The sequence below is a fragment of the Xyrauchen texanus genome, chromosome 27, assembly GCF_025860055.1.
Source record: "Xyrauchen texanus isolate HMW12.3.18 chromosome 27, RBS_HiC_50CHRs, whole genome shotgun sequence".
Classification (NCBI taxonomy): Eukaryota; Metazoa; Chordata; class Actinopteri; order Cypriniformes; family Catostomidae; genus Xyrauchen; species Xyrauchen texanus.
The window spans coordinates 34,900,564-34,927,794 of NC_068302.1; the positions used below are offsets into that span (position 1 = coordinate 34,900,564).

The 27,231-nt window shown below is 36.6% G+C and overlaps 1 protein-coding gene across 1 annotated transcript; it reads right to left on the minus strand.

The window, feature by feature from the left end:
* Positions 1-27,231, minus strand: ift81 (intraflagellar transport 81 homolog). The gene is made up of 18 exons (XM_052094509.1): positions 26,862-27,231; positions 26,507-26,610; positions 24,478-24,658; positions 24,039-24,128; positions 22,708-22,773; positions 22,239-22,349; positions 22,029-22,113; positions 21,385-21,548; positions 20,788-20,883; positions 19,047-19,193; positions 11,329-11,478; positions 6,698-6,826; positions 6,214-6,303; positions 5,965-6,051; positions 5,780-5,851; positions 5,614-5,699; positions 2,560-2,605; positions 1-1,106 (listed from the first exon to the last, which is right to left on the minus strand). Exons 1-18 carry the CDS (start codon positions 27,003-27,005, stop codon positions 924-926), a joined length of 2,031 nt encoding a protein of 676 aa, XP_051950469.1. The 5' UTR covers positions 27,006-27,231; the 3' UTR covers positions 1-923.

Below are 27,231 nucleotides of genomic sequence, written 5' to 3' on the forward strand. Positions count from 1 at the left end.
ACTCTGAAAATGACAATACACTAACAATTACAAATTACAAAACAAAAAAACAAAACAAAGAAACACTAGAATGGCTCATTTCTGTACATATAGGAGGGGAGTTACTGATGATTAAGAATGAGAATAATATACAGTACACATTTAATCGATAAATACATGTTTTATGACAACTTCAAAAGATATGCATATTTTTTTTATTTTTTTTTTATTATTAGTTTAATGAGCTTTCAAACATAAAAATAGAGGAATAAAGTCCAGCAAAACTGAACCTTGGGTCGACAGCTAGCCTAATTGTTATCTTACTTGTTCAAAGTCATATCCAAGTAAACAGTTAGTAATAAAACCATTCATTTAAGTTGATGTCTAACCTGATGAGGGACAAGTCAGTCAGTTTATTAGGCTACTTTAGCTCTTCACTGATGGAAACAAAATGAGATCCAGCTGAATTCCTAAATTGGACAGCTATTCTACCCAAGGTCATGGCTGTTGTTTCCCAAAATAACTTGTAGCGGGTGCATCCAAAGTGATACACTTTGTAAGGTGTTATCTTTGGACACATAGACTGGTGCTCTGTTCTTAAAGATGTGTCAAAAAGGAGACTAGAGACTTGTTGGAAGTTAGTGGGTCAGAGAATCTGCACCCTTTTATCCAGACAACACTCAGGATGCGTTCTTTTGCTCTTAACCCAGAAAACAATAAGATATCTAAAAAAGTACTTACAGCTATTGAAACGGGAAACATTTACATTTCATAGAACAGATTGAGAGTATGCGAAGAAAGTATTATTGAGAAGGAATACTAACTGACTGCTTTAATAATAGTGTAATAATTAAAATATTAACTGCCTGAAAGACAAACATACAGAGTTACAAACGACTGAAATAGGAGCGTGCTATTAAACCATGTTTACAAGGAAAATGGCATCACAGAACCAGCATATCCTTGCCAACATCCTGGATGATGTGCCCGATATGTGCTTGGCTCTGAGCCTTGATGTAGCACTGTTTCTTACACTCCAACAGCTTCTCCAGATCTTTCCACATCTTCATCTGTTTCATATTGGGCTCCTGGTTCTCTCGCACCTGCTTCAGTTGCTGACGTAGAACCTGTGAGTCCACATAGACACAACGTCCATCAGCTTTCAGTAAACCTTTGAACAACACTCATTATGTTACCTGCTAATGCTAATTTGAGATAAAAAAAAAAACTATAATTTACATATGTTCAAAGCATGGTTGGCACACACAAAAAAAGCTGACCCATGAACCATTATCTGAATATCAAATTCTTGCTGAGCAATTCAATTTGTTGTAGATTGGGGGCCTGAGTAGCTCAGCGAGTATTATAGGGAGGGTAGAGTCACATTGGAGTAACTTCCTCGTGGCCGCAATTAAGTGGTTCTCGCTCTCAATGGGGCGTGTGGTAAGTTGTGCGTGGATCGGGGACAATAGCATGAGCCTCCACATGCTGTGAGTCTCCGCAGTGTCAAGCACATCGAGCCACGTGATAAGATGCGTGGATTGAACTGAACTGAAACTTGTCCTCCTACACCCGGATTGAGGTGAGTAATTGGGTAATCCAAACTGGGAGAAAAGGGGATAAAAAAATATATATATATGCATGTTGTAGATTAGGGATGGGTCAGGATGGTCGACTAGTAAAAATATAGATTTTCTAATGCATCGCAATTTTCATTCTAACAATCTCAATATCGATTCTTTAATCCCATATTTCACTTTGCACGGCAACCCTCTACAATGCAGAGTGAATCACTCGCATATGCAACCAAAATGACTGTGATTTCACTCACCACTGATTGAGTAGTATTGTGGTGAAGAAGTTTAGCACCAAGATCCTTTTAGTGTGTGTTAATAGTAAAAGTTTGGTTTGACTCATTCTGTGTAATCTGTGTCCAAAGATGCAATCCATTTGTCATTGAATAGTGTCTCTTTTAATATACTTTCTGTTCTTTCAGGTCAGTTGTTGATCAAAAACAACAAAAAATAAACATATAATTCGAAACACTTCAGCTGGTATTCTTTAAGAGACAGTACCGTTTAAGCGCTTGTTCTACATATCAATGTAAATACTTGTAAATAGTCCAAATTTAATACAAGAGGGTAATACATGAATACACGTTCGAACAACATGAGGGTTAGTAAATGATGATAAAACTTTCAAGTCGATTATGAATAGGTTTGCACATCCCTATTGTAGACATGTGCCCGCAGTCAAATCTGGCATAACTCACAGGCTCAGAATGCCTCTAAAGAAGCAGTAAACTGTTAAATGGGTAGGTTTGGCAGTTACTCTGAGAGTGGACCACCCGTCATACATCAATGCAATCGTTACACAAGCTTTGTTCTAGAACTGGCACAAAGTGGTCTGACAGTGATAGCATGCTCCACACAGTTTAGCAGAAATATTGCAGGGGCCAGGCCTCCACTCTTAACTAACACCAAGTTGACCCCGAACATTAAGACAAAGACAGCACAAGGTAAATCAACGGTTATGAGTCACAGAGAATTGACAGATGGTCAAAGAAGATGGTCTCCTCACCTTGCCCAAGGACTCTTGCTCAGCTGTGTTTGCAATGTACTTCTCTCTGCAAGAAAAATATATATAATAATTATTTTAAAGGACTAGAACCAAATTCAGTCATAAATTAATTCCCAGCCCGTATATCTTTCTTTTTTCCATGGAACACATAAGGAGAAATTTTGAAGAATGTCCTAGCTGCTCTTTTCCATACAGTGAAAACAAACAATGTCCAGGGTTTGTCAAGCTCCAAAGAGGTAAAAAAAAACCCGGCAATAAGTAGTCCATATAACTCTATATATAATGCTACATCCCAGGTCTTCTGAGGCCATATGATAATTTTGTGTGAGGAACAGACTGAAATTTACTGTAAAAATCTTCAGTTCTCAAATTTTATTTGTGCATGTGCATATTCAAACTTGGTGTATGATCCTGAAAAGAAGCTTTAGGAGACTTCAGAAGACTTGGAATATTGCGCACAAGCTATTTAAACTACATTTATGGGGTTTTATCATGCATCCGTGTCAATCAAACCGATCGCAACAGAGAAAGGGAGCACAATCATTTTAATTAAATGCAGTATAGCAGTCATGCAATATCATTTTGGGATTTCAGTTTCAACATAATCAATTGTGCAGACTTGATGATATCAAACTGATGCCTCAGAAGTCAAGTCTGCAGGTTTTAAAGCGTGTTTGATGGTTTCCCCTCATAATGTAAGTGCATGTTGTCAGCGCGAGAAGCAATTCTCATGCTGAAAGCTTAATCTATGAAGCTGCACTGCGCAAGAAAACTTTTTAGTTTTTATATTAACCCTTGTGCACAGTTTATTTTAGACTCCCACTTGTATTATTCACGGCCAAATTTGAACGAAAACAATAAACGTGTAATTTTTTTATTTTTATGAAAGAAATGTAATAACACTAACTTCAATAAAGTAAAAACTATAAAGTTTTGCGTTTTTTGTGTGTGTGTGTGTGTGGGGGGTTTATGCTATTTAGATCTTATCTACCTTTACATTTCTTAATTACACCATTAATTTGCAAAGGTCTATAAGCAAATGCATTTTAATTTCACTACAATAAATATCTACACTTCTATAAATTGAATCTTGAATGTGTCATGTATTGGGGCAGATTGCTGCCATCTGGTGCAAACAAAAAACAATTGCATGAGTTGAAAATCATGTCATGACAAAAATAACCAGTGGATTCATTCCTGGTTGTAACAAGATGAATTTGTGTTTGTGTGTCTTCTAAATTGTGGATGTGTTATGGTCTCACCCATGCATTTATGTGTAGGTGTGTATGTTATGCATTGTGGCTGAATTATTGATTTTATTTGAGAAATTCCAAAAAATTGCTCTGTGTTATAGTCTCACCCATTCATTTATGTGTTTGTGTGTGTGTGAGCACGTGTTCTGCTCACCCCTTCATTTCTGTCTGTGTGTGTTCTGCATTGTGGCTGAATTACTGATTTGATTTAGTCTTGCCTATTCCTTTCCTATGGTCGGTCAAATTTGACAACTAACAACATGAAGTGTCGCTATTTTTGTCACGTGGCCTAAACTCCTTGAATCCAGTCGAAATTGTTTTGTGTGTGTTCTGATCACAAATGTAGCAAAAGTAACCAAACCTCGACCCACTCAGATGAAGCATACCATTTTTTATTAAAGAAACAAAATTTATTTCAGTCAAAAATGACCGAACAGTGCACAAGGGGTTAAACTAATGTAGATAATCCTGAATATTTGATGGTTTTGGCAATGCCAAATATAATGTCTGATTTCACCACTAAATTTATAGTGTGGCAAATATTATTTTACTGGATAAGCATACACTCCCATTAAAAATGTATTTTTGAAACAAAATTTTATCAGTGACTACTATTTTAAAACTGTAAATGTATGGTCTGCGCTTGGTCTGCACTTATATAGCGCTTTTATAACCTGACTCTTTCACCCATTCACACACACACACTCAATGATGGCAGAGCTGCCATGCAGAGCACTAGCCTGCCATTGGGAGCAACTTGGGGGTCAGTGTTTTGCCCAAGGATACTTCGACATGTGGAGTTATGTGGGCCAGGAATTGAACCGCCAACCCTGTGATTAGTGGCCAACCCGCTCAACCACCTGAGCCACAGCCACCCCGAAATCAGTGTAATCAGTGACAGTGTGCAAGCATATGCATCTAACATAATTCTATATTTTCATCGGAGCAGAATTATTACTATATATATTCTGGTGTCCCCATTGCCCTGTTCTGGGCTGATTTAGTCACACTCCATCCCTGATTAATCACTCTGCACCTTAATTAACAGTACGTTAAGTTTTACATGTAAAGGAAAGGAACTGTTATACATGCCTTAAAATAAATTTTAAAACAAATATTCAAACTTTACTTTTTTGATTCAGGATTTGAGTATGAAATCGTGAATCGAACTGAAACATGAGATGAGTGAATCGTTACACCCTTAATCTTTAATGTTTTTAATAAATATATGTTAATAAAACACATAAACTAAAAATGTAACTTTATTAAATTATTTTAAGAAATAGTAGAATATTAATCAATTATCAAAATACTCATTAGTTTCAGCCCTAGTTAGCTGCCATGATCTTTAATCATAAAGCTACCACCCACACGTTTAGCACAAATACTGCAACATTTCAAATGTGTGGGCATTAACAGGATAAGGAATGGATAAATAGCTACTTCAGGCATTACTGAAACAAAAGAGATAATAGTTGAGAGCAGCAGACAGTCGGTGCTGAGAGCTGCAATCTCAAATGGGTCTCTAAGTTTTCATTCGTTTGTCAGATATGAAGCATGAACTCATGTATTTGTGCATGTCTGTCTGTTACTGGAGCTTTGTGGGTTTGCCCTGCAAAAAGAAAGTGTGTTTTTGTTTTAAGTATCTAACATCCTAAAGCAAGATACGTTTACTTGAGAAGCAAAATTGCATATGATGTGAAGACTGGTTTATATCTTCAAAAATACTGTTAATGACTTTATTAATTTTTTGCAGTGTAAGACAGTGGTTTATAAAGCATGTTTATCTCCAGTTTATTACCTGAGAGCTGTCCTCCGCACTTGTAAGTCCACTGACTGACTAATCTTAATCTGATCTGCCGCTCTCTGCATCTGGCTTTCGATGATCTGTAAGAGAGGAGCCGGGGAAAATTGTGAGAGAAAAGAATAAATCTCTAGTGTCTGTCTAAGAGCAAAATGGTTTTTACCTCTCTTGTGCAGTTAATGTAATGATATCGGCTTTCATCCTGTGTTGTCTCCTCCCTAAGTGTCCTCACTTCCTGTATAAGATCATAATATTAACTCACTGTTCAATCATTAAACATACTGTGCTTTACTCTATGCTAAGTTATTAGGGGTGGACCAGTCCATGTTGAAGCTGAGACCCTAATACCTGTTCTAGCTTTGATCTGTTGCTCTCCAGTCCTGCAGAACATGTGTCATACTGAGCCTTTTTTTGCTCATACTCTGGAGCCAGCTCCTGTTTTAAGAAGCAAAAGAAAAGCAAACGAGATTCTGACAGTCACATTTAGAGCTGATATGCTGATTGGCTTGTAGTTAGTTGATGGTGTTTCTCAGTATGGGAAGCGAAATATATGACTTTGTATCTCCAGTATCTCACTGATGCTTAACATTCACTCACTGCATGTTCCTGTCTCAGAGCTCTCAGGTCCTTTATTAGTGGAGAAAGAGCAGACTTCTTCTCTGCTATCATTGAATTCAGCTTCTTTACCTGAAAACCCACAAAGCTTCTTCATTAAAGCAGATTTTCCAAGAGACAAACAACAAACAACACCTTTTAGCTAAAAAGAAGCTCATTTAGGTCAGTTTAATGGTGATGTCTTATATGGCATATATTCTAGTTTAAACTTAGCTTTTGCCCAAATAGATTCTACTGACTCTTTGTCTGGGCAAGTATTAAAGTAACACTCAATGAGAAGTAAACTGTATTTATGGTTTTATCAGAGAAATCGCACAATCCGTGACTAAATAAGCTCCTCTAAGATTTATTACCTTCCCAACATAATATGTATAATATTATATAATATGTAAACACTAGGTGAAAAAAGTCTAACTTCAAGATGTGAGCCAGTGAATCCTCTTCCAATCGGCCTGTGGCTGCTCACCATTTCAGACATGTCGTCCAACGTTCGTCCCTTCATCTCATCCAGTTCGCTCTTGATAGCTGAAACTCTCTCCAGCTCTTCCTGAGTATCGCTGTAGCCCGAGATTCCCTGCTGAGCCTCAAGAGATTGCTGAACACAAGAACACAATCAATGCATAAATAAAACAAAGATTCATTCCACTCATAAATTCAATTAGATTACAAAAAGGCCTCTCAGTTAGATTATTTGCTTGTAGTAAACAATATATGTTACCAAAAATCAACGCTTTAGCTACTAGCTCCATAATTTCAGTGCATGTTATAAAACAGGATTTAAAATAGTAACTTTCTTTTCCTCTGACTTTTGTCTTCTGCAGTCATAACCAAGGTTGTGCAGGCAGGATAACATGATGAAAATAATTAATATTATTAGGGCTGTTGATTTGCCGCATTAATTCAGTGCAATTAATTATATTAAATAATTATGTGTTAATTTTTTTTTTACACAATTAATGATGTCCCTGAACCATAATAAGGAATATTCCAACCATCTGAGCGATTCAAGCTTGAAGTACCACCTGCTTTCAGCAGGGGGCAGTAGGCGAAACGCACAGCTGCACAGACATCCAACCATGCTCAGGCTTGCTTGACGCAAGTGACAGCACAAGATAAGAACATGTTCTTGCATTTGAAAACGGCTACGTTTAACTTGACACAGCGACATAAAAATGTTTTGTTCATGAATCGACGAAACCAAAGTGTGAGGCATGTGTACATTAACCTGCCTTAGACAAGCTCTTATAATAAATCTATCTCAGACGGATTGACAAAATCAATTGCAAAATGGACTGTAGGCAGGTCAATGATAGGCTTATGTTTAAAAATATAAAAATAAACTTTTTTATTGTTTTATCAATGATTTATTCATCTACCACAATTATGTAATGCATTTGAAATATATATATATATATATTCATGAAATATAAATATAATTCTATAATGAATTATTGTTATTTGGGTGAATTTCTCAGCAAATATTTCTATATGCGATGAATTTTTGGCATGTCACGAAAGTTATCCAATTAAAATTTGTAATCAATTGACAGCCCTACATATTAACCAATAATATCATAGCCATTCAATAGTGATCCGATCACACCCAGATGGATCAAATGAAGTCTTATATTATGATTTCCCACTGAGAATTCTGTTTTACTAAGAAATACATCACATCACATAAGTTAAACTATTCAAGTTTACAACTTTTTTTGCAATAAACATTCACATTTTGTACATTAACATAGATCTTGTGTGTTTCTGCATGGCCAGTGTTATGTTAGACACTTTCTGAAGGGTCGTGCTTGCACAAATAGCCAGGACTATGTGCCAAAAATGCAAAGCATTTTGTTCTCTGGGTACAGAAGTGACTTCACAGATCAAGCTCATACCAGTGGACGTGGTTTTTATTATAGAAATTTGCTGAGCACATTATATCCTGTGAAGATTATATGACTTCATATTTTGAGGCCTCAGTACAACTCAACAAATTAGCTTCATCTAGACATTTAAGTCTAGTCAGGGAAAATGAACATCCGATGTGCAAATTTGCTGCCATTTATTTTTACTGGACAGTGACACATCCTTTATTTACACTACCAGTCAAAAGTTTGGATCCAATTCACTGAATTTAAGTTTCTTATGATTTTAAAAACCCTGTTGATTTTAAAGGCTTAGGTTTGAAGATAGTTTTTCAGACAAATATATATTGAGCATATGAATCTCTAAAAAACAAAACAAAAAAAAACATATGAACATGATAATGATGAAGAATCAGCCAAAAGTGTCCAGCATAATGACCTTCTTCAATACTATTTAAAAAGTCCAGAGTGTGGGGGCCTGGGTATCTCTGCGAGTATTGACGCTGACTACCAGCCTGCAGTTGCGATTCAATCAGTTGCTGATTGACTCCAACCAGGTCTGCTAAGCAACCAAATTGGCCCGGTTGCTAGGGATTGCTATAATGTGGTTCTTGCTCTCGGTGGGGTGCGTGGCGTGTTGTGCGTGGATGCTGAGGAGAATAGCGTGAATCCTCCACGTGGGCTATGTCTTCGAGGTAACGCGCACAACAAGCCACGTGATAAGATGTGCGGATTGACGTCTCAGACGCGGAGGCAACTGAGATTCGTCCTCCACCACCCAGATTGAGGCGAGTCACTACACCACCACGAGGACTTGGAGCACATTGGGAATTGGACATTTCAAATTGGGGAGAAAAAAAAAGCCAAGAGTGTGCAGAGCTGAAATCCAAGCATGGATACTTTCAAGGTTTAACATTTGTGGTCACTACATCATTTCCATACTTTCATGTGTTATTTCATGGTTTTCATGACTTTACAATTATTCTTTAATGTGGAAGTCCAAATATTTGACTGGTATTTTACATTTGACCAGTCTATCTTTTAATACGTAACACTCCTCACACAAGACGTGAGGATACACCTTATTGGCTACCAGTAATTTATTTGTAATGCTTTCGATACTGATGCACTTTGCTCATGACATAACATGTGGAAGGGAACAACCATATCTGCAGGGGTCTGATTGAAACATTTGTTTTAGTGTGTGAGGGCAACATAAGATCAGATGCCAAGAGGAGGGGTGGCCTGTGTTTGTGTGACCAACTGCACAGTGGAGGAAAATTTCCCCAGCTCAATATTTTGTTTTTTTTATAAATGTCGGACTCAGACAGGGAGCAAATGTCACGATCACAAATAGCCAAAGCTCAGCCTTTCTGCATCAAATGGCAGAGGCAGGGAGCGTTCAGAGGTGTGAAGCCATTTCCAGGAAGATGCTGTAACTTCAGTGTTAATGCCATTTGAATAGACAGGGACAGGTAGGAGGAAGGTATATCATGTACTAGAGCATGTATGATGGTGAAATGATAAGCTGAAATAACACTAAATAAAACACTAGTGATATAAGCAGAACACAAGTGATCTGTGGAGCTTATCTCTGTGGAGATAAGGGGTTGGTGACACATCATAATATATTGGGTCTACAAAGAAAGGGACTTGGGTTAGACAATAATTGAAATCACAAACTAGGTTTGATACTACAGGCTATTAGAGACAGATATTTGGGAGCAGAGAAGACTGATGCATAAGGTGAATACAATTCAATTGTTTTCACACTCTTTGTTTTGCTAGCTTGGTCCAAACTTGAGTTCGATTCCACCCTGTTTTATTTGGCTTCAAACTGTGCTAAGTTTGCACCATCAATGTGAGAACCCCTGTGAGCAATAGCGGCAGGTGTTTACCTCTGTAGGTAGGTAATGACTTAGTTGGAGAAGGCACCAAAAGTACAAAGTTATTGGGCTCTATTTTCACCATGCACTGCTTTTTATAAAATGTTCGTAAAACACTAATTCTAAGTACAATTTATGTGACATCACTAAGTGCAAGTGAGCGTGGGTGGGATAGCCTGCGCTATCTGTGGGAGTATGCACGCAAACTAGGTGTATTGTATGCTAATGAAAGGAATAGTTCACCCAAAATTGGAAATTCTCTCATCATTTACTTGTTAGCGCAAATCACCAAAAACAAAAGAACTCCTAGGAGAGAAGAGAGTGAAAGTGAACATTTACAGTAAAAAGGACTTACATTTTGATCTGTCTCTCATCCACACCTATCAAATCGCTTCTGAAGATATGGATTTAACACCTGGAGTCAAATGGATTACTTTTATGCTGCCTTAATGTGGTTTTTGAACATTTCATGTCACGATTCAGAGCATGTTACTGTCATAGAATTATGCCTGACATTCAACAAGGACATACTGTAGTTAATGTGCAAAAGAACATATACAGACCATTTGTGTCTTATTTCTATTTTTCTAATGCACTGCATAAAGCCCATCAAAACAACCAAATTCTTATGAATGGGCTGTCTTCATTTATATCAACTTTGCTTGACTGGTATTGGAATATATAATACTATGCAGACAGCGCAATAACCGGATTAGAACCTCAGAATTAAATTGCGCTTGACCAAACCCATTCACACTTTGTGCACGCCATTTCACCAACCCAATAATGTGGAAGACGTGGTGCTTGCTTGCACAAAAATACCAAAACTGCATGGCCATGCCCACTGATTTTGTGCATATGATGTATAGCATTGCACTGACATAACGGTCTTAAAATAGTGCCAATTATGTTGTAATCTGCCCCCATTCCTAATAAATATTCAATTTCCTCTGTCGCCCAGAGTAAACCATTTCCACTTGAAAATTATGATTGTGTGACAATCAAGCAAATGATGTCATCCACAGCTATTCACTTCAACAAACTAGATTAGATTGCTTTCAAACCAATTGTGAACCACACACCAGACCCCTGTTTTTTTAAGCAGACTCGGGTGCAGTTCATTGAATTTACTCATGTTTTGAAAACTACTTTTACATAAACCAAACAAACTAAACTGTGATGTCATATTTGGACTCAGGTCTGAACCAAACGTTCTAGTGTGAAAACACGCTAGAGTTTCAATGTGCAAGAATAAAGGATAAGGTAGAACTGAGGTCTAGGGCAGCTGAGGACTGGGTGGAGATGCCCATGATGGTGTTTGGTAAAGTGTTGAAGGTCTGTGTATTTACGAGCTGCTGTTGTCCAGCTGTGTGTCGTTCCCTCAGGATCTCTTCGGTCCTCTGGAGAACACCATACTCCATCTTCAGCTCAGCAATTTCCTGACGCTTTTTCTTATATGTGCTGCTCTTGCCACGCATCTTGGCCACATACCGCTTAAACTAAAACAAAACAAAGAGAGAAGAGCCAAAAATCTTAATCAAGAGATTAAAAAATTAACAGTAAATACTCAAAAAAATATACCCAGTATATAGTAAAAAGAAAATACTCAGAAAACTCACAGACAGTAATTACTAAAAGAAATAACCAGGAAAAAACATGGACAGTGAATAATCAAAACCTTCCCAGAAAAAAAAGGTAAATGTTTTTTTAAATGTGCATTTTTCCGCTGACGCTGATGAAACACCATACTGAATCTATGGTGCGAAACAGCATGAACAATGAACAATTCCTGAATAAATGACTCATATGAGCCGGTTCTTTTGAAGCTACAGCAGTAAACACAGTGCAACCAGTGAAGTCTGATTCCCAAACAAATGATTAATATAAGACATTTCTTTATAGTCAATTAAAAACACTCGGCGTGGTTACTGAATGTTATATAATGTTTAAGACTCCTGAAACTTGGGGCCTGTGTAGCTCAGCAAGTGAAGACGCTGACTACCACACTTAAGAGTTGCAAGTTCGAATTCAGAGCGTGCTGAGTGACTCCAGTCAGGCTTCCTATGCAACCAGTTGGCCCGGTTGCTAGGGTGGATAGAGTCACGTTGGGTTAACGTGGTGCGCATCACAGTGGGGCACGTGGTGAGTTGTGCGCGGATGCCATGGAGAATAGGTATATGCGGTAACGTGCTCAACAAGCCACGTGATAAGATGTGCGGATTGACGGTCTCAGACACAGAGGAAACTGAGATTCGTCCTCCACCACCCGGATTGAGGCGAGTCACAACACCACCACAAGGACTTAGAGCGCACTGGGAATTGGGCATTCCAAATTGGCGAGAAAACGGGAGAAAAAATAAATAAATAACAGACTCCTGACACTTAAATCCGGCAGTGATTGACTAGTTGTTCATATGAAAATGTGTAGTTAAAGATAAGTCCACGCACACATTAGGAGTTTTGTTGTAATGAGTAGGATTACAACAAAAATCGGTCCCACTTTATATTAGGTCTCTTTAACTACTATGTATTAACATTAACATAAATACAGTACAATGTACTTATTGTATAACTACATGTTGTTCTGCAAATTCTCACAATATTCACATTTGCTGCTACTGAGGTTAAGGTACATATACGCAGGGTTAGTGTTTAGATTAGGTTTAGGGTTTAAGGTAAAGGTTGGGGTAGGGTTAAATTTAAGTTTAGGATTAGGGGTTAAGGTTAACAGTGTAACTACAGAAGTAATTAAATGCAGGTACATTAAATGTAACTACAATGCAACAACACATATGTACATAATAAAATAGATTGTATCAAATGCATAAGTACATAGTAGTTAAAGACACCAAATATAAAGTGAGTCCAAAAAATGTATTAATTAAATATGTGCAACTTTTGTGTTTGTTAATATACATTTAATATATTTTGAGCAGGACAAATGATTGTATTCCATTTTTGCCTCTAAAAAGTCTTTGAAAAATAATTAAATAGTGTAAACATGCCTTTTGCAAGAACTGTATTTAATTTATCTCTGATTTGTTATCTCTGCTCTGTTTAAATCTGAAATGATCTCATAATTTGGCAACAAACTGCATTCATATTTCCAAATATGTATTCCTCAAAAGTACGAATCTTAAATGCAATTATTAAAGAATTGTAATCATTAATGTAGAGTTTACACTAAATGATTTTAAGCCCGATTTTCGCTCGCAGACAGTTTTGTGGAGATCGCCGACAAAAGCCTGAAATCGTAGGCAAATCGGAGCTCGCTCCCGTGAGCAATGATCGCAATGTATGAATTATCAAAGACGCTATTTGAGAGAATTGCCAACGCATCGCCGATGTCAGCGAGATACCTAGAATGTTAAATATCTGGACCTGTCTGCGATTCCAAATCGTGCAATGTGAAATATGTTTTGACTGAATACAACTGCAGCGTTGACCTACAGCCAATGAGAGAGCAAGAAACGGGGCACGGGACATTTCAGTGGGAGGAGTCCTGATGTACCTGCAACAGAACATCAACAAGCATGGCTGTGGTATCAAGTCTCATTGGACCGAAGAAATAGAGGAAAATTAGTGGAACATTGGCAGGAGCACCTGTGCATATTTGATGTTTCATCTGAACTGTACCACAACCGGGTGGAGAAAGAGAAGAGTTGGAGAGAAATTGCCAATTCTATGGACAGTTAGGTAAGCAAATAGGTAGATTTTTCAGTAGGATGTACTTTTTCATATTGTAACCAATAAAATATATGATGCCTTTAGGTGATTAAAAACATACACATCATATTCTGAAATGCATAACATATGATCATGAATTTGTTTTCGTATCTCGTATAACTTCTCACGTGTACTCTGTTTTGAAGCGTAATTTGGAGTCCAGGCAGAGTCGTAATGTGTTCACCCCTGTCGTCGATTCGTCGTGTAGTTTGAAAACGTTACAACTTCCATGACAAGACAGACAGTTGTGTAATATGAATGGTACCACAATCCAACGTCTTTGAATATTGTGTAGTGTGTAGGAGGCATAAGAGAAATCAGAATCAGAACCGGAATCATTCTTTATGCTTCCCATCCCTACTCATGGACATGAAATACTCAAACACTGAAAAGGAACTCAACATCATAAAAGATGGCCAGAAGAATTGTCTGTGCTGTGAGACAAAGAGAGAGGGATATTACAGAAGAGATAAACACAGATCACATATACAGTGATTACAGGCTGTGTGAGTACATCCCACCAATTACAGCAAACAGAGCAAAACAACTGTCTCCCACAGGACAATGGTACCAGCTAAAGGTGTTTGCATGTACTGGGTTATGGGGGTGCAATCAGACAAAGTGAGAGGTACATTGTGTCCTTGGAACAATCTCTGGTAAGGTGTGGGGAAGGGAGAACCTCTGGGACAACACAACTCTGAGGAATGAGGGAGTGTGAAGATGGGGCGAACCAGGGTGCCGCTGGGACATCTCTGTAGATCGCAACAAAAGAAACCTGAGCCAGCAGGCATGCAGCCAGAGGGTCTAAAAAACATCTTCATCTGGCAACTTGCTCCATGGCTCAGTCTATTCTTCTGTTGATACTGCCAGTGGCTATAAATGTTGAGAGGCACCAGAGAGCAAACTCAAAAAAATCACACAATGTGCTGTAGGTCACTTGGGGCACACAGATATTGTGTGTGAGAATTTATACATTGTGTATTTTGGGACAGCAAGGGCAGACAAGGTTGGAGAGGAGGTCAGCAATTATTCTGTGCTTTTCTCTTGATTTCCTTTAGTAACAGTGACAAATGAGCATTTACATTCAATAAGTGCAATCTATATATCTATCCATTTATCAACATAGTAGAGTCTTAATTTGTGTCCCATTGCTCCAAAAGCCTCTGTTCCCTTCAGGTTCCTACTTGCATAATGTGACACAAGTTGACCATTTACATTTAAGCATTTGGAAGATGCTTTTATCCAAAGCAACAATGTATATATTTGGATGTGTTCCCAGGGAATCAAACTCATGACCCTTACATTGTAAGCACAGTGCTGTAACAGTTGAGCTACAGTATACCATACATGGGTATTGTGTATCTCAGCCACTCAGACTTACACATCCCTGTCACATCTAGACATACACACACCCTCTCTATAGTTTCAGCTATCTATCACTTGGCTGGTGCGGTTCACGGTTGGATAGGCCATGGACAAAAATGAGCCTTATCATGGCGAAGCTGATAAAATCGCAGGAAGCCCAGGATGGGGGTAGGGATGAGGGCTATTTTAGCCAGGGTGCCGCTCCATTTGCTTGGCCTGCCAATATCTCTGCACCAGGGCAGGCTGGGAACGGAACTTCTGCAGAGTGCAGACAGAGAGCAAAGGAGGAGGACAAGACAGCACACAGGTCTAGACCTGCTTATCATTTACAGTAACTCTTGGACATATCTTTGGTACAACTGTAAAAAGGCTGCTGCTTTCAACCTAGAATGGAGCGGTAAACTAATAACTCATTGCAAGAGTGATTTCGCAGATTAAGTGCTTCTGAAATGGTTCTCTGACGTTTGTGTATACAGAGACACATTTGTTAATCATATATAATTCATGATTTGCTCTCTTGGGTGAGACCACATTCAAATGTACATCTAAAAAAAAGTAAGCATATTTAAATATTCATTAAAAGGAACCATTTTCTACACATTTAAATTATTTTTTATTTTTTTTAAAAAAGACTTTAAATGTTAGCATACTGCTACATGAAAAACATATAGTTTTACATGACTATATATATATTAGTGTCAGAATTAACCTTTACACTAAAGCCCAAAGTATACTCCGATTTTGACGCGAATGTTCAGCATCTGTATAAAGTCGAAGGCGAGCCTATCAATACTCCATATGACTGTGCGCACATATACAGGTGGCTGGCACATGCACGCAATGAATGCTTTGAGTCACTGGACTGTTTCTCTTCAGGAGTTTCTCCCCATAAAGTTGTCTTTATTGTCCTTTAGACTCAAGTTATACAAATGCAGGTACCTGTAGACCTCCTTAAACACACACTCTTGACATATACATCCACTGTTTTTGTTTTTACCTTTGTCTTTTGCAGTTTACCGGCAATTATCTTCTTCTAGCGCTTCTTTGTGACAGCAATGGTTCAAATGTGAGTGTCATCACCTTGTGGACCCACTAATTAGTGCAAATATTTGCGGGCTAAAAAGAAAAACGAACTGAAGTTTACTTTGGGCTTAAGAGACAATATTTGCCCCCTGGGCTGGATATCCAGGAGGCATTTTGTTGCTTTATAACTGCATTTTTTTCCTAACCATTAAAATATAAACTGTTTCCCATAATTTGTCAAATACTTTAATCAATTCAAGACTTTGAAAACAATGTATTACCTATTACATTTATTACCTATTAAATCAACATCAACATTAGAATAAATGTTAAATATACAGTACAATAAACAAGAATAAACAAATAAAAACAAAAAACAGAAGAATTATTATGAGAGCATTATTTTGCCCCCGCACTTTGAATTCTGGGAGCATTTTGGGTGGCATTTTAGCCCCTTCATTTCTAATCCTGTCATATACATATATATGGCTTTTATAGTTATGGGTAGCGATGTCCCAATACCGATACTGGTATACAGTGCTCATGTACTTGTATTCGTGCTCGTAAAAATGGTCCGATACCAAAAATCGATACATCTGACGTACAAATGTAATTGCGTAAACATTCAGCGCACAAATTAAAGTATGTCCTAGTGTGATTATTAAAGCGCAAAGGCTGCGATGTAATTAGATACATATACTGTATAGGTTGCATGTGCTGTGCACTTTAAAAGTAAAGAGATTTTGTTTTAAAAATGTTTCAATGTAAATGTGAAGCCGGCTGCTCATGCTCTCTAAAACACCATCATGATTATTGCGTACACTGTAGCAGATGACAGCGAGGAGACCGCTTATTTACTATGTAGCACACAGCACATATTGACTACATACAGTATTTATTTTAAGGAATATTCCAGGTTCAATACAAGTTAAGCTCAATCGACAGCATTTGTGACAATGTTGATTACCAAAAATAAAAATAGAAAATAACTCGTTCCTCCTCTTATTTAAAAGAAGCAAAGATCGAGGTCAGAGGGAGGCACTTACAATGGAAGTGAATGGGGCATGTTTGGAGGGTTTAAAGGCAGAAATGTGAAGCATATCATTTTATAAAAGCACTTGTGTATTATTTGAGTTGAAAAGTTGTTTAAGTCGTCATTTTTACAGTCATTTAAGGGTTTGTTGGCATTACATTGCCATGGCAATGAAGTTGTAAAATTGGATATAACTAGGGATGCTCCGATATGGATTTTTACTGCCGATACCGATCACCAATCTTCTTGTCAACCGATCATTTCACCTTTTATCAAGATCTCTCATAATGTCATAACTGGCTATATGTAAGCTTTCTGCACACTGTCACTATTAATTGAATTTTCCACTTCTCAGTAATATCACTTTGCCTAGTTTTTGCAGAGAAAAAAAGTTTAAAAACTTTTAAAGGCTTATGAAAAAAGCCTTTAAAAGTTATTATTTTTTTTTATAAGTCTTGAAAACAAGTATAGGCTAACAAATGATTCTCTATATTAAGCTAGACAAGATGATTCATTGTCATTATTTCATATAATTATTATTATTCATAATTGTATTTCTATTTTATTTTTGCATTATATAGAGGTATCTTCATGTTTTTTTTTAAGAATTATTATATTTATAAATTCCTTCCCTGAGTTTTCATTTAGTTGGATGATCGTATCAATAGTTAATATTTTTCACTTGTTGCTGCTTGAACTGTAATGACGGAAACACAGCAGAGAAAGAGTGCATTTTTCTGTTCTAATGTTAATGCAATTTAAGTGGAAGATATTTAATGAAGATGTTTGAATTACACTACATCTTTACATTATCACTGAGATGTCTATGACCAGCAGAGACTGAGAAGCTGCCACCATGAACAATAATAAGGACCGTATCACACCTCGTGCTATTTTCCCTTTGCCTTGTTGTGTGTGAAACACCACATTAACAGTACAGTACGCAAACTTTTCATATTCGCCATACCTCACCCACTGTATCGTTCACAACTGCTGAATCAATTTGTTGTCTTAGAACACTATTAGGGTGACCAGACGTCTTGATTTACCCAGCACAGTCCCTGTTTTAAGAGGTGTGTCCCAGAGACTCGACAATTCTCTAAAAAAATGTATTACGTCCCAGTTTCAGGTGGTAGACTCACTGATTTTCTTCTTCCTAAATTAAAAATCCTCATTGACCTTCTCGATATAGTCTCTAGTAACGTTTGCAGAAAAGAGAAGCAATTTCGATGCGTCGCATGTTGATTTGACCATACATTTATTGTAATCTTTCAGCAAATCCACTGAAATGTATCTGATTTCCATGGCGATGATGTCATGCACTTGGTCATTTCGTAATTACACATGCAATATGACATCATATGGATAGAATAGGCTACATGGAATTTGTACATAAAAAAAAAAAAAAAAGCTAATGTGGTTAAATCTTGGAAAAACAAAATATAAAACTAAATATACACTTTTAAATGCTGTAGACTGAGCTTAAATTGTATTGAACCCGAAATATTCCTTGAATGAAATGGCAGCCTTTTGTGGTTTAATAATCACACTGTTAAATATGAAATTCAGAAAAAATAGAATAAAAACCAGGTATCGGTATCTGCAAATACTGAAAAGGAAGTATATGTACTCATTCTTCAAAACATTATATCGAGACATCCCTAGATATGGACGGAGGCTATTTTCTAATGAGCATGCACATTCTTGAGTAAACTGACAGGCGATGTCTCTATCAAAAATACGATTGGCTTTTTTAATATGTAAGGTGGGACTTCCATTCCTTTAGCCATCATGTTTAGCATTACGATTTCTCCCATTCATTTGTATATGAATGACTAGTTTCATCCTTATAAAGTCTCTGGTACACATTGAAGCACATGCAGCAGTTCGTCTATGTGTCGTGGATGGTGAGTGCAGTACCTCATCACCCCTGATCATCTCCGTTCCTCCCCGCTCTCGCGTCTGACTGCTCTTCATGTTTAGTTCTCTCTCTATAGCCGCCAGCTCCTCACGGGCATCCTGCAACTCCTCCACCTTGGTCTCCTTCTTACGAACTATAATAGCAGCCTAAAATCAACAATACATAGCATTTAAAAATTATTCTTCAGCAGCTTCTAGATTTTTTATTAACAGTGAAAGTGGAGAGATGACAGTAAACGATTGAGAGAAGGCGAGGGAACGTGATCGGAACACAACACAAGCAGGATTTGAACCCTTGTCTCCTACACGAGCACTAGAGCCAAGAAAGATCTTAACCCTCCTATGGTATTGAAAAGTGCACCTCCCTTGGTATTCATGGTCATTTTTGACCGTAAAGGTCAGACGTGTAACCCTTTTTTTATGATGATGACGATACCATTTTTTCTTTCCTCAACTAAGAACAATAAAATTATGCATTTCTTTTGGGATTTTATGCAAACTGGATTTTATTGATATTTCATTTGCATATACAAATAAGCAATTTCTTAAAACAAAAATTTAAAAGTTCAGATTCTACACTTCTATAAGTGGAAACATGAAGAATATATGAGAATGTGACATAAATTGGAGGCAAATTGCTGCTATCTGGTGAACAAAATATAAATAACATGACTTGAAAACCAGTAGATAGCTGTGACCACCTACTGTGAGTATTGGAATGGCTTGTTGTAACCTAATTTTATATTTTATCACAAGATATGCATTTGGATATATATATATTTAGACATTATCAAACTATTATTTGTCAAAGTTTTGCATTTAAATTGATTTGAAGTGAGTTTATGCAGTTAATGTAATTTTGCTTACAATCAAACCTGACCATGACGTTACAAAGAAACAGAATAAGCATTTTACTGTGTGTGTGTTTGTTCTGCATTTATCATCTCAATCCTTCATTTATGAGTCTATATGTCTATATGAGTCTAATCAGCATCCTGACTGATTTATATATTTTGCCTAAGTGTTATTGTCTCACCATTTCATTTTTGTGTGCGAGTTGGTGTTTATGTTTTACACTGAGGATGCTTTAGAGACTCACCCTGTAATTTCTGCATTGTGGCTGATTTATTTATTATACTTGACCAATAAAAAAAATGCTCTGTTTTTTTTGTGGAGGTTTTTGTCTTCCCTATTCATTTTCAATGGTCGGTCAGTTCTGACCGTGAATATCAAAGGTGTTAGAGTAACAATTAGAGTAAATTTCACAGATTAGCGAGCTTTATACAAAGATATTTGACATCTGAATGTCATGACTGACCAATCGGAATAATGTATACCAGAGAGCCACATAAAAAGCTACGAGAATAGCTTTTGGCAATTGCATATGAAACAAATGCACATTGTCGTATTAGCTTATCAGAGAACATTAATCATTCTTTCAAGTTAAAAGACACATGGGAAAAAACACAACCATCTTTCCATACCAGCATGAAGGCCAGAGGTCACATGATCACCTATAACCTGTGTTTCCATTCTGGGCAGCTTAGGCTTCAAAGGCTTAAGGGGCAAATACATTATCACACATTACGAATTAAAGATAGCCATGCAAAAAATTTTGTTTATAAATCACCGTCCTGCTCAAAATAAACCTCTCCTATCGGGTAAATTGTGACAAACAACACTTGCTCAAGTTTTCAAAGACTTCTAATATAGGTGATGAAACAGAAAGATGACACCACACCTGCTGTCTGAACAGAGAGAGTTTATCATCCATCGGGTCATTCCGCATCATTCTTTTCTCGATCAGCTGATTGAGCTCAGTGTTGGTTTCTCTGATCTAATAAACAATAGACACATTGTCAAGACACAGCTTACAGTGATGTCATAATATTATGACAATGTATTATGTTCCAATTTTTCCATATGTCACACTACACAAAGTATGTACTTTTTAGCGTGTAGAAAAAGTATGTGAACAGAATGCCTGTGTGTCTATGTGCTTTAATTGGATAGATCACATAAAAATGCTAATTCTGTAATGATTGACTCACCACCGTGTTGTTCCAAACCCGTATACATTTCTTTCTTCCGTGGAACACAAAAAGATGATGTTAGGCAATATTATTCTTGTTCCATACAATGCAAGTAAATGGTGACTGAGGCTGTCATTCTGTCTAACATCTTCTGTGTTCCACTGATGAAAGAAGTCATATGGGTTTGGAACAACATGAGGGCAAGTAAATGATCACAGAATTTTCATTTTGGGTTTAACTATGCTATTAATACTGTTCTCTGCAAGGATTTGCATTAAAAGCTGAATCCATGCATTCAAGCTGACCTTGTCCTCTAGCTCTCTCAGTTCTGAAAGGCCCATGGCTGGCTCTGATGCCACCTTCTGTAGGTACTGCACCACTTTTCTCATGTTCTCCAGCTCTCTGGGCAGCTTCTCAGACACCATGTAGGTGTTGAACTTGATGTCCTCATCAAGTCTCTTCATGAGGCCTGTGGCGTAGGATCACATTTCTGTTACCATACAAAACCAGTTCTAAAGCAGGTGTCATTGCATCATTGCAGCTCTGCGAGAATCAGTGAGAAGCAAAGTGCGAGAAACAGAAACCATTTGATTTCGGCACCGAATTCTACATCACCACCCTTGAATTTACTATAGTAACACCAACTGTACTTTAGGCAGAAATAGATTCATAATACATATGATCATATCACTACTTCAGCTCTATTAAATTTGTTATAGGCTGCATTAATGGAGTGAGGGAATTTAATACATTTTTGTAACAACTTATAAATATTTATTTTTTGTATTGTATATTTTGTGTTTTTAGAACCATTGTTCTAAAGTCATCACAGCTCATTTGTGATGTTGAATATTGGCTAACCACTGCGCCATGGCTCCAACACTAAGTCACTCTGTGGCAAGTGCACAAATAGGATACTGAGATTTTCTCTATATACTGGATAACTTACTCTCTGGCTTTGCATCTGCGGCTGCTTGCTGCAAGTCTTTGAGCTGGATCTGAGATCTTTGCAGTCTCTGCTCAGCCTGGAAGAGCTACTCCAAAGACAAAACACAGGTTATGCAGTCAGAATGTTCAATGCGTTTGTTTGAAAGTGTGTCATGTTTCATGAGAATTGATTCTTGACATATTCAGAGAGAAGTGTAAAGACTGTCCCTGCCTGGTTCTTCTGCTCCTGTTTCTGATGAGCGAGAGATTGTTCTCGTTCTTTTTCCACTCTTAACTGTCTAGCCAGGTCCAGCATGCTTTGGTGGTTTGAGACTGACTCCACCTAGTGGACAAGAAAAGCATCGCGCGCAAATCAACACGGAATACCTTTTTCACATTTTCTGTGATTATTATGGCTGAAAGTGATACAAGTATTAGCCAAAACATTTACAAATATTAATAAAAAATATATAACTATAAGTCTAGATATATTCATAAATAAATATATAAACATAAATGTATGAATAGATGTCTAAACAGAATGTATAAATATTTAAATAACAAAAATGTATAAATGTTACATTTTTCAAATGTATTATTATAAAGATTAAAAAATCTTTAATAGATCTCTGTTAATTTGTGTATTTATGGTCATATTTTACAGTGATTACACATGATTATCTAGGATTTGATGCCCTTACCCTCTTTCTAAGACGATCCACTCTTTTGATGAGTTGGTCCTTCTCTTCTTCCATAACCACAATGTCCTGCAGTGACACATTAATATTATTGTGTAGATAACATGGAAGGCTACATGCAGGGTCAGATTGGGAGACCATATTTTACAGGGAACTGCAGGTTTATTGCATTCCACTAAACATAGGTTTCACCGTAGATATATAATATATATTTTATTATTATTATTGATTTATATAAGGGTTTAATAGGCTAAGTTGTGCATAAATAGAACAGACTGACCATGCGCTACGACACACATGCTGATGAAATTGATGACGCGTTTTAATTGTTATAATACACAACCTAATTTACTCTCTGGTGCTGATCTATGCAGATGGGTGGTAAACAGGCTAATAGCAAAAACAAAAATTGGTTTAATTATCTAGCTAACAAAAAGTTCATAATAATTTGAAATCAATTTTCATAAATTTTTATAGAGAAGGTAAACTTTATTCAGGTCAGCATTGCATGGTTTGAAGTATTTCCCATTATATGACACACAACTGCTCCTATTGAGGCCCTTTGGAACAATGCAATTTCAAATCCAATACATAATAAGATCATACACAACTAATGCCACAGAGCACATTCCAAAAAGATCTCTTGCCTTTAAGTTGTAGGAGATCACTTTTTGTGATCCGGTTGATCAAGTCTGTTTTTAAGGAACTTTAGCACAAACCTCTGCTAACATGCCCACTTATAGGAAATGGCAGAGTAAGGAACACAGGAACTTGTAGGCAAGCCCAATAACATGATATGTTTTTGTATTTGTCAACGTTGTTTTACAATTGTTTTCCTATGTAAACATGTGCTAGATGGACATCTTTGACCGTTGGTATCATGCTGTTTCGGAGTCTTTTCCAGGAACTCCGCATTTTAAAACACCATGACAAATAAAAAACTTAAATGATAAGACATGCAGACACCTGTGTTCTGTTCTATTTGTTATGTTGTGTAAATCTTTTTTTAGAGCAAGGGCACATTCGGTGTGAACTTTCTTCAATCCTCTTTGATCCGATGACAAAGATGGGCACGTGAAACATCCAGGAATGAAGCATTATGTGGGTCATTTTTTGTTTAAAAAAAGAAATATACTGTACAGAAATAATATAATATTTTAAAGGAAATATATTCGTTTAATTTGCTATTATTTATTTATTTATTTTAATATCATAATGTGCATCGGCCAGCTAGCGGCCCATCAGCCCGACGGACCAATGTGAAAACTCTTCGACCCTGCTACATCACCAGATGGGACCAAACATGTTGACACTAGCAATACTGCTTTTCTTACCCGTCGAATCTCAGCTGTGGAAAAACCGGAGCTCTTCAGCTGTTCACACTCTTTGTGGATGTTCTTGAATCCCTCTACAAGCTCCTCATACTATGAAAACAATGAAATAAAAACAACCAAATAAAACTGAACAAAGCACACAAAACAAACTTATATTTATATAAAATTAAACATAACTACAGAAATCGACATAAAGGACTTTCCATAAAAAGGGTACAAAATAGTCATTATTAAAATTATTCAATTAAAATGAGTTTTAGAGTCATTCTATTTTCTCTTCCTACAAAGGGTCAGTGAAAGAAAGTGCTAAACCTAAAATATACATTTAAATAAATACAAATGTATAAATAAAATAAGTTTAAATGCTAGGATGCAAAAACAGGTTTGAGCTAGCTAGTTATTAGTATTTAAAGTTAAGCCTTATGTTCAGTAGGCATACCTGCTGGTAGGTCTCAGCGATGACATCATCCTGAAGAAATTCAGCAGGCACCTCAAGTTTCATGAGAAATCGGGCTAGGTACGCCCTCTTCTTCAACTCTGGAATCCTCTGTAACAGCCAGTGCAAAATGGGGTGCACCACAGGCTTACTGCCTGTCACTAAACCTTGACGGAAACTGCTTCTGTTATGGAATATAAATTTATACGACTGAGTGGATTTGTGAGTTGCTTTAAAATGCACAAGTATACCCTTTCTTAAATTTTTCAGCTATTGTACCCATTTCCTTATTCAAAATATACAGTTTGTGTAGTTTGTGTATATAGTATGTGTATACAGTATAGACATCTACTGTCACATTCCAAACTCACATATTTAGTTACTGTATTTACACATCTTTGTGATTTTTGCTCATTGTAATGTAGGGTTCAATAGGGATAAAGGCCCCCCAAGGAAAAAGGCACCTTAAAATAGGGGGAAAAAATACCACAGTACTTTCCTAAACACCTGTTTGTCACTATACACTGCTAAATATTCCTGATCCAACAGATAACTGTATGCAATGTCTAAAGTTTCATTTTTACGTCATTTTATCTCATATTTAATCATTTTAAAATGTTGCTCTTTTATGTAGTTAATGAGAATCCCAGAAATTATCACATTTATTTTAGACAAAATACTTATTGATCATTTTCAAAAAAATTTATTTTATTTTGTTGAAGGCGATTAAATAAAAACAAATTCATAACTGTCTAATAAGTGAAAAGATAGAATTTGGGGTAAAAAAGCCCCCACTGCAGGGGCTAAAGGATCCTATCAAACACATTGTTTTTCTTAAGTGGGGGAATAGATTTGTTCTGAAAAATGTTTAAAGTGGGCTCACATTGAATGATCCAATAACAATGGAGATTATTTTTTTTATAGAATAATTGAGATGTTATAAAATTCCAAATGTGATTGAAATTAACTGAAAATGGTTACACTTTTCTGGAGTGGTAAAGTTGAAAAAGTATTATCTTTACTTGTTGTCTGAAAAATATTTACCTCAGTTGACAAATTTGCCCTTTAACTTTTGTCCCTATATTTAAACAGTATCACTATAACTCTCATGGAGGGCTTTTACCCTAAACGTGGAGGCCTTTTACCCCAAGTGTCGGGTACAAGGCTCTCACCACCTTTAAAAAAATACATTAAAAAAGGTTTTAATCAAATCAACCTTCCATTAGTATTTCTTTCCACACAAATTATGTTGCTTCATCAATATTCAATGAAAACAATATATACATTTTCAAACTTGATACCGTCTGTGACCAGATAAAAAGCTAATTGTCCTTAAAGGAATATTCGGGATTCAATACAAGTTAAGCATAATTGACAGCATCGGCATAACTGATAATGATAACCACAAAACTTTATTTTGACTTGCCTTTTCTTTAAAAACAGCAAAATCTGGATTACAGTGATCAGGCTAGTTAATGGGGGCCAGTCCATAAACTTTAAAATACTCACTATTTCAAAAGTATAGACGCAAGACATAAACTAAATGAGTGTTAACATGATTTTAGTTTGATAAAATTGATTACTAACCTTTTCTGTGTAAAGTTATAGTGAATTTTACAATTTTGTTGTCATCACAATGTAATGACAAAAAACACTAAAACTCTAAAATGACTGTAAAAATGATGATTTAAAACACTTTACAGTTCAATACACACGTTTTAACAGAAGAATTAATGTAAGTGCTTTTATAAAATTATAAGCTTCACATTTCTGCCTTCAAACCCTCCAAAAATTGGCCCCATTCACTTCCATTGTAAGAGCCTCACTGTAACTTAAAATTCATCTTTTTTTAATAAAAGGAGAGATGAGTTCAAATGATTTTTTATGGTAATCAACATTATGCCACAAATGCTGTAGACGGAGTTTAACTTGTATTGAACCCAGAATATTCCTTTAAGGTGTGCCTTTGTCCACCTTGTACCCTCCATCTTAGCCCCTTTTATTGTATACAGTTTTTCACGTTTTGTCTTACACTTCAGAAATGCCTCCAGGTGGTTTGTATTTCATCACCCCCATAAGAGTGAACATTCTCTTGGCTGTCTGTTCAGGCATTTCCTCGCGTATATCAAGTGCTTGCTAAATCACAAGAGAGGTTGAGATAAGATGAAGTGTTAAAAGCAGGTGATACAAAGGAACACATTACATACAAATAAACTGGACAGGTAAGTCAGTACAGTTCAATGTCCAAAATGAAAATTTACTGTAAGATAATATTACAAATAGACATACAGTAGATAAGGTAAACAGAATTATAGATATGTATTTTTCAAGCTAGGAAGATGCTGATATTCAGCATCAATATTGATGAATGTGATATTTTGACTCACCTTTGGATCAATTTCAGCCAGAACATCGTTTAATGTCTGCAGTAACTGCATTGGCTCGAGTGAGTCGAAGGTAATGAGATTGAAGTTTTTCTTAAACGGCTCCTTGTTGAGCTGTTCAACGATAAATCTGAGCTGTTCGCTCATTTTGATGGGTTTGTGGCTTTAAACTCGAGTAATATAATATTGATAATTACGGAAACTGACTAGCCTGTGATGTGTTTGTTAAAGAGCTAATAACTGTCTATTTCTGTTTAATCTTCTCAAACTATGTGGCGAAAAATGATAATAAATACTTTTATAAGCAGTGTAACTGTATGTAAAGCTAACATCAACATGTCCTGCCTACGAACCGTTGCCAGGCCTGGTTGCT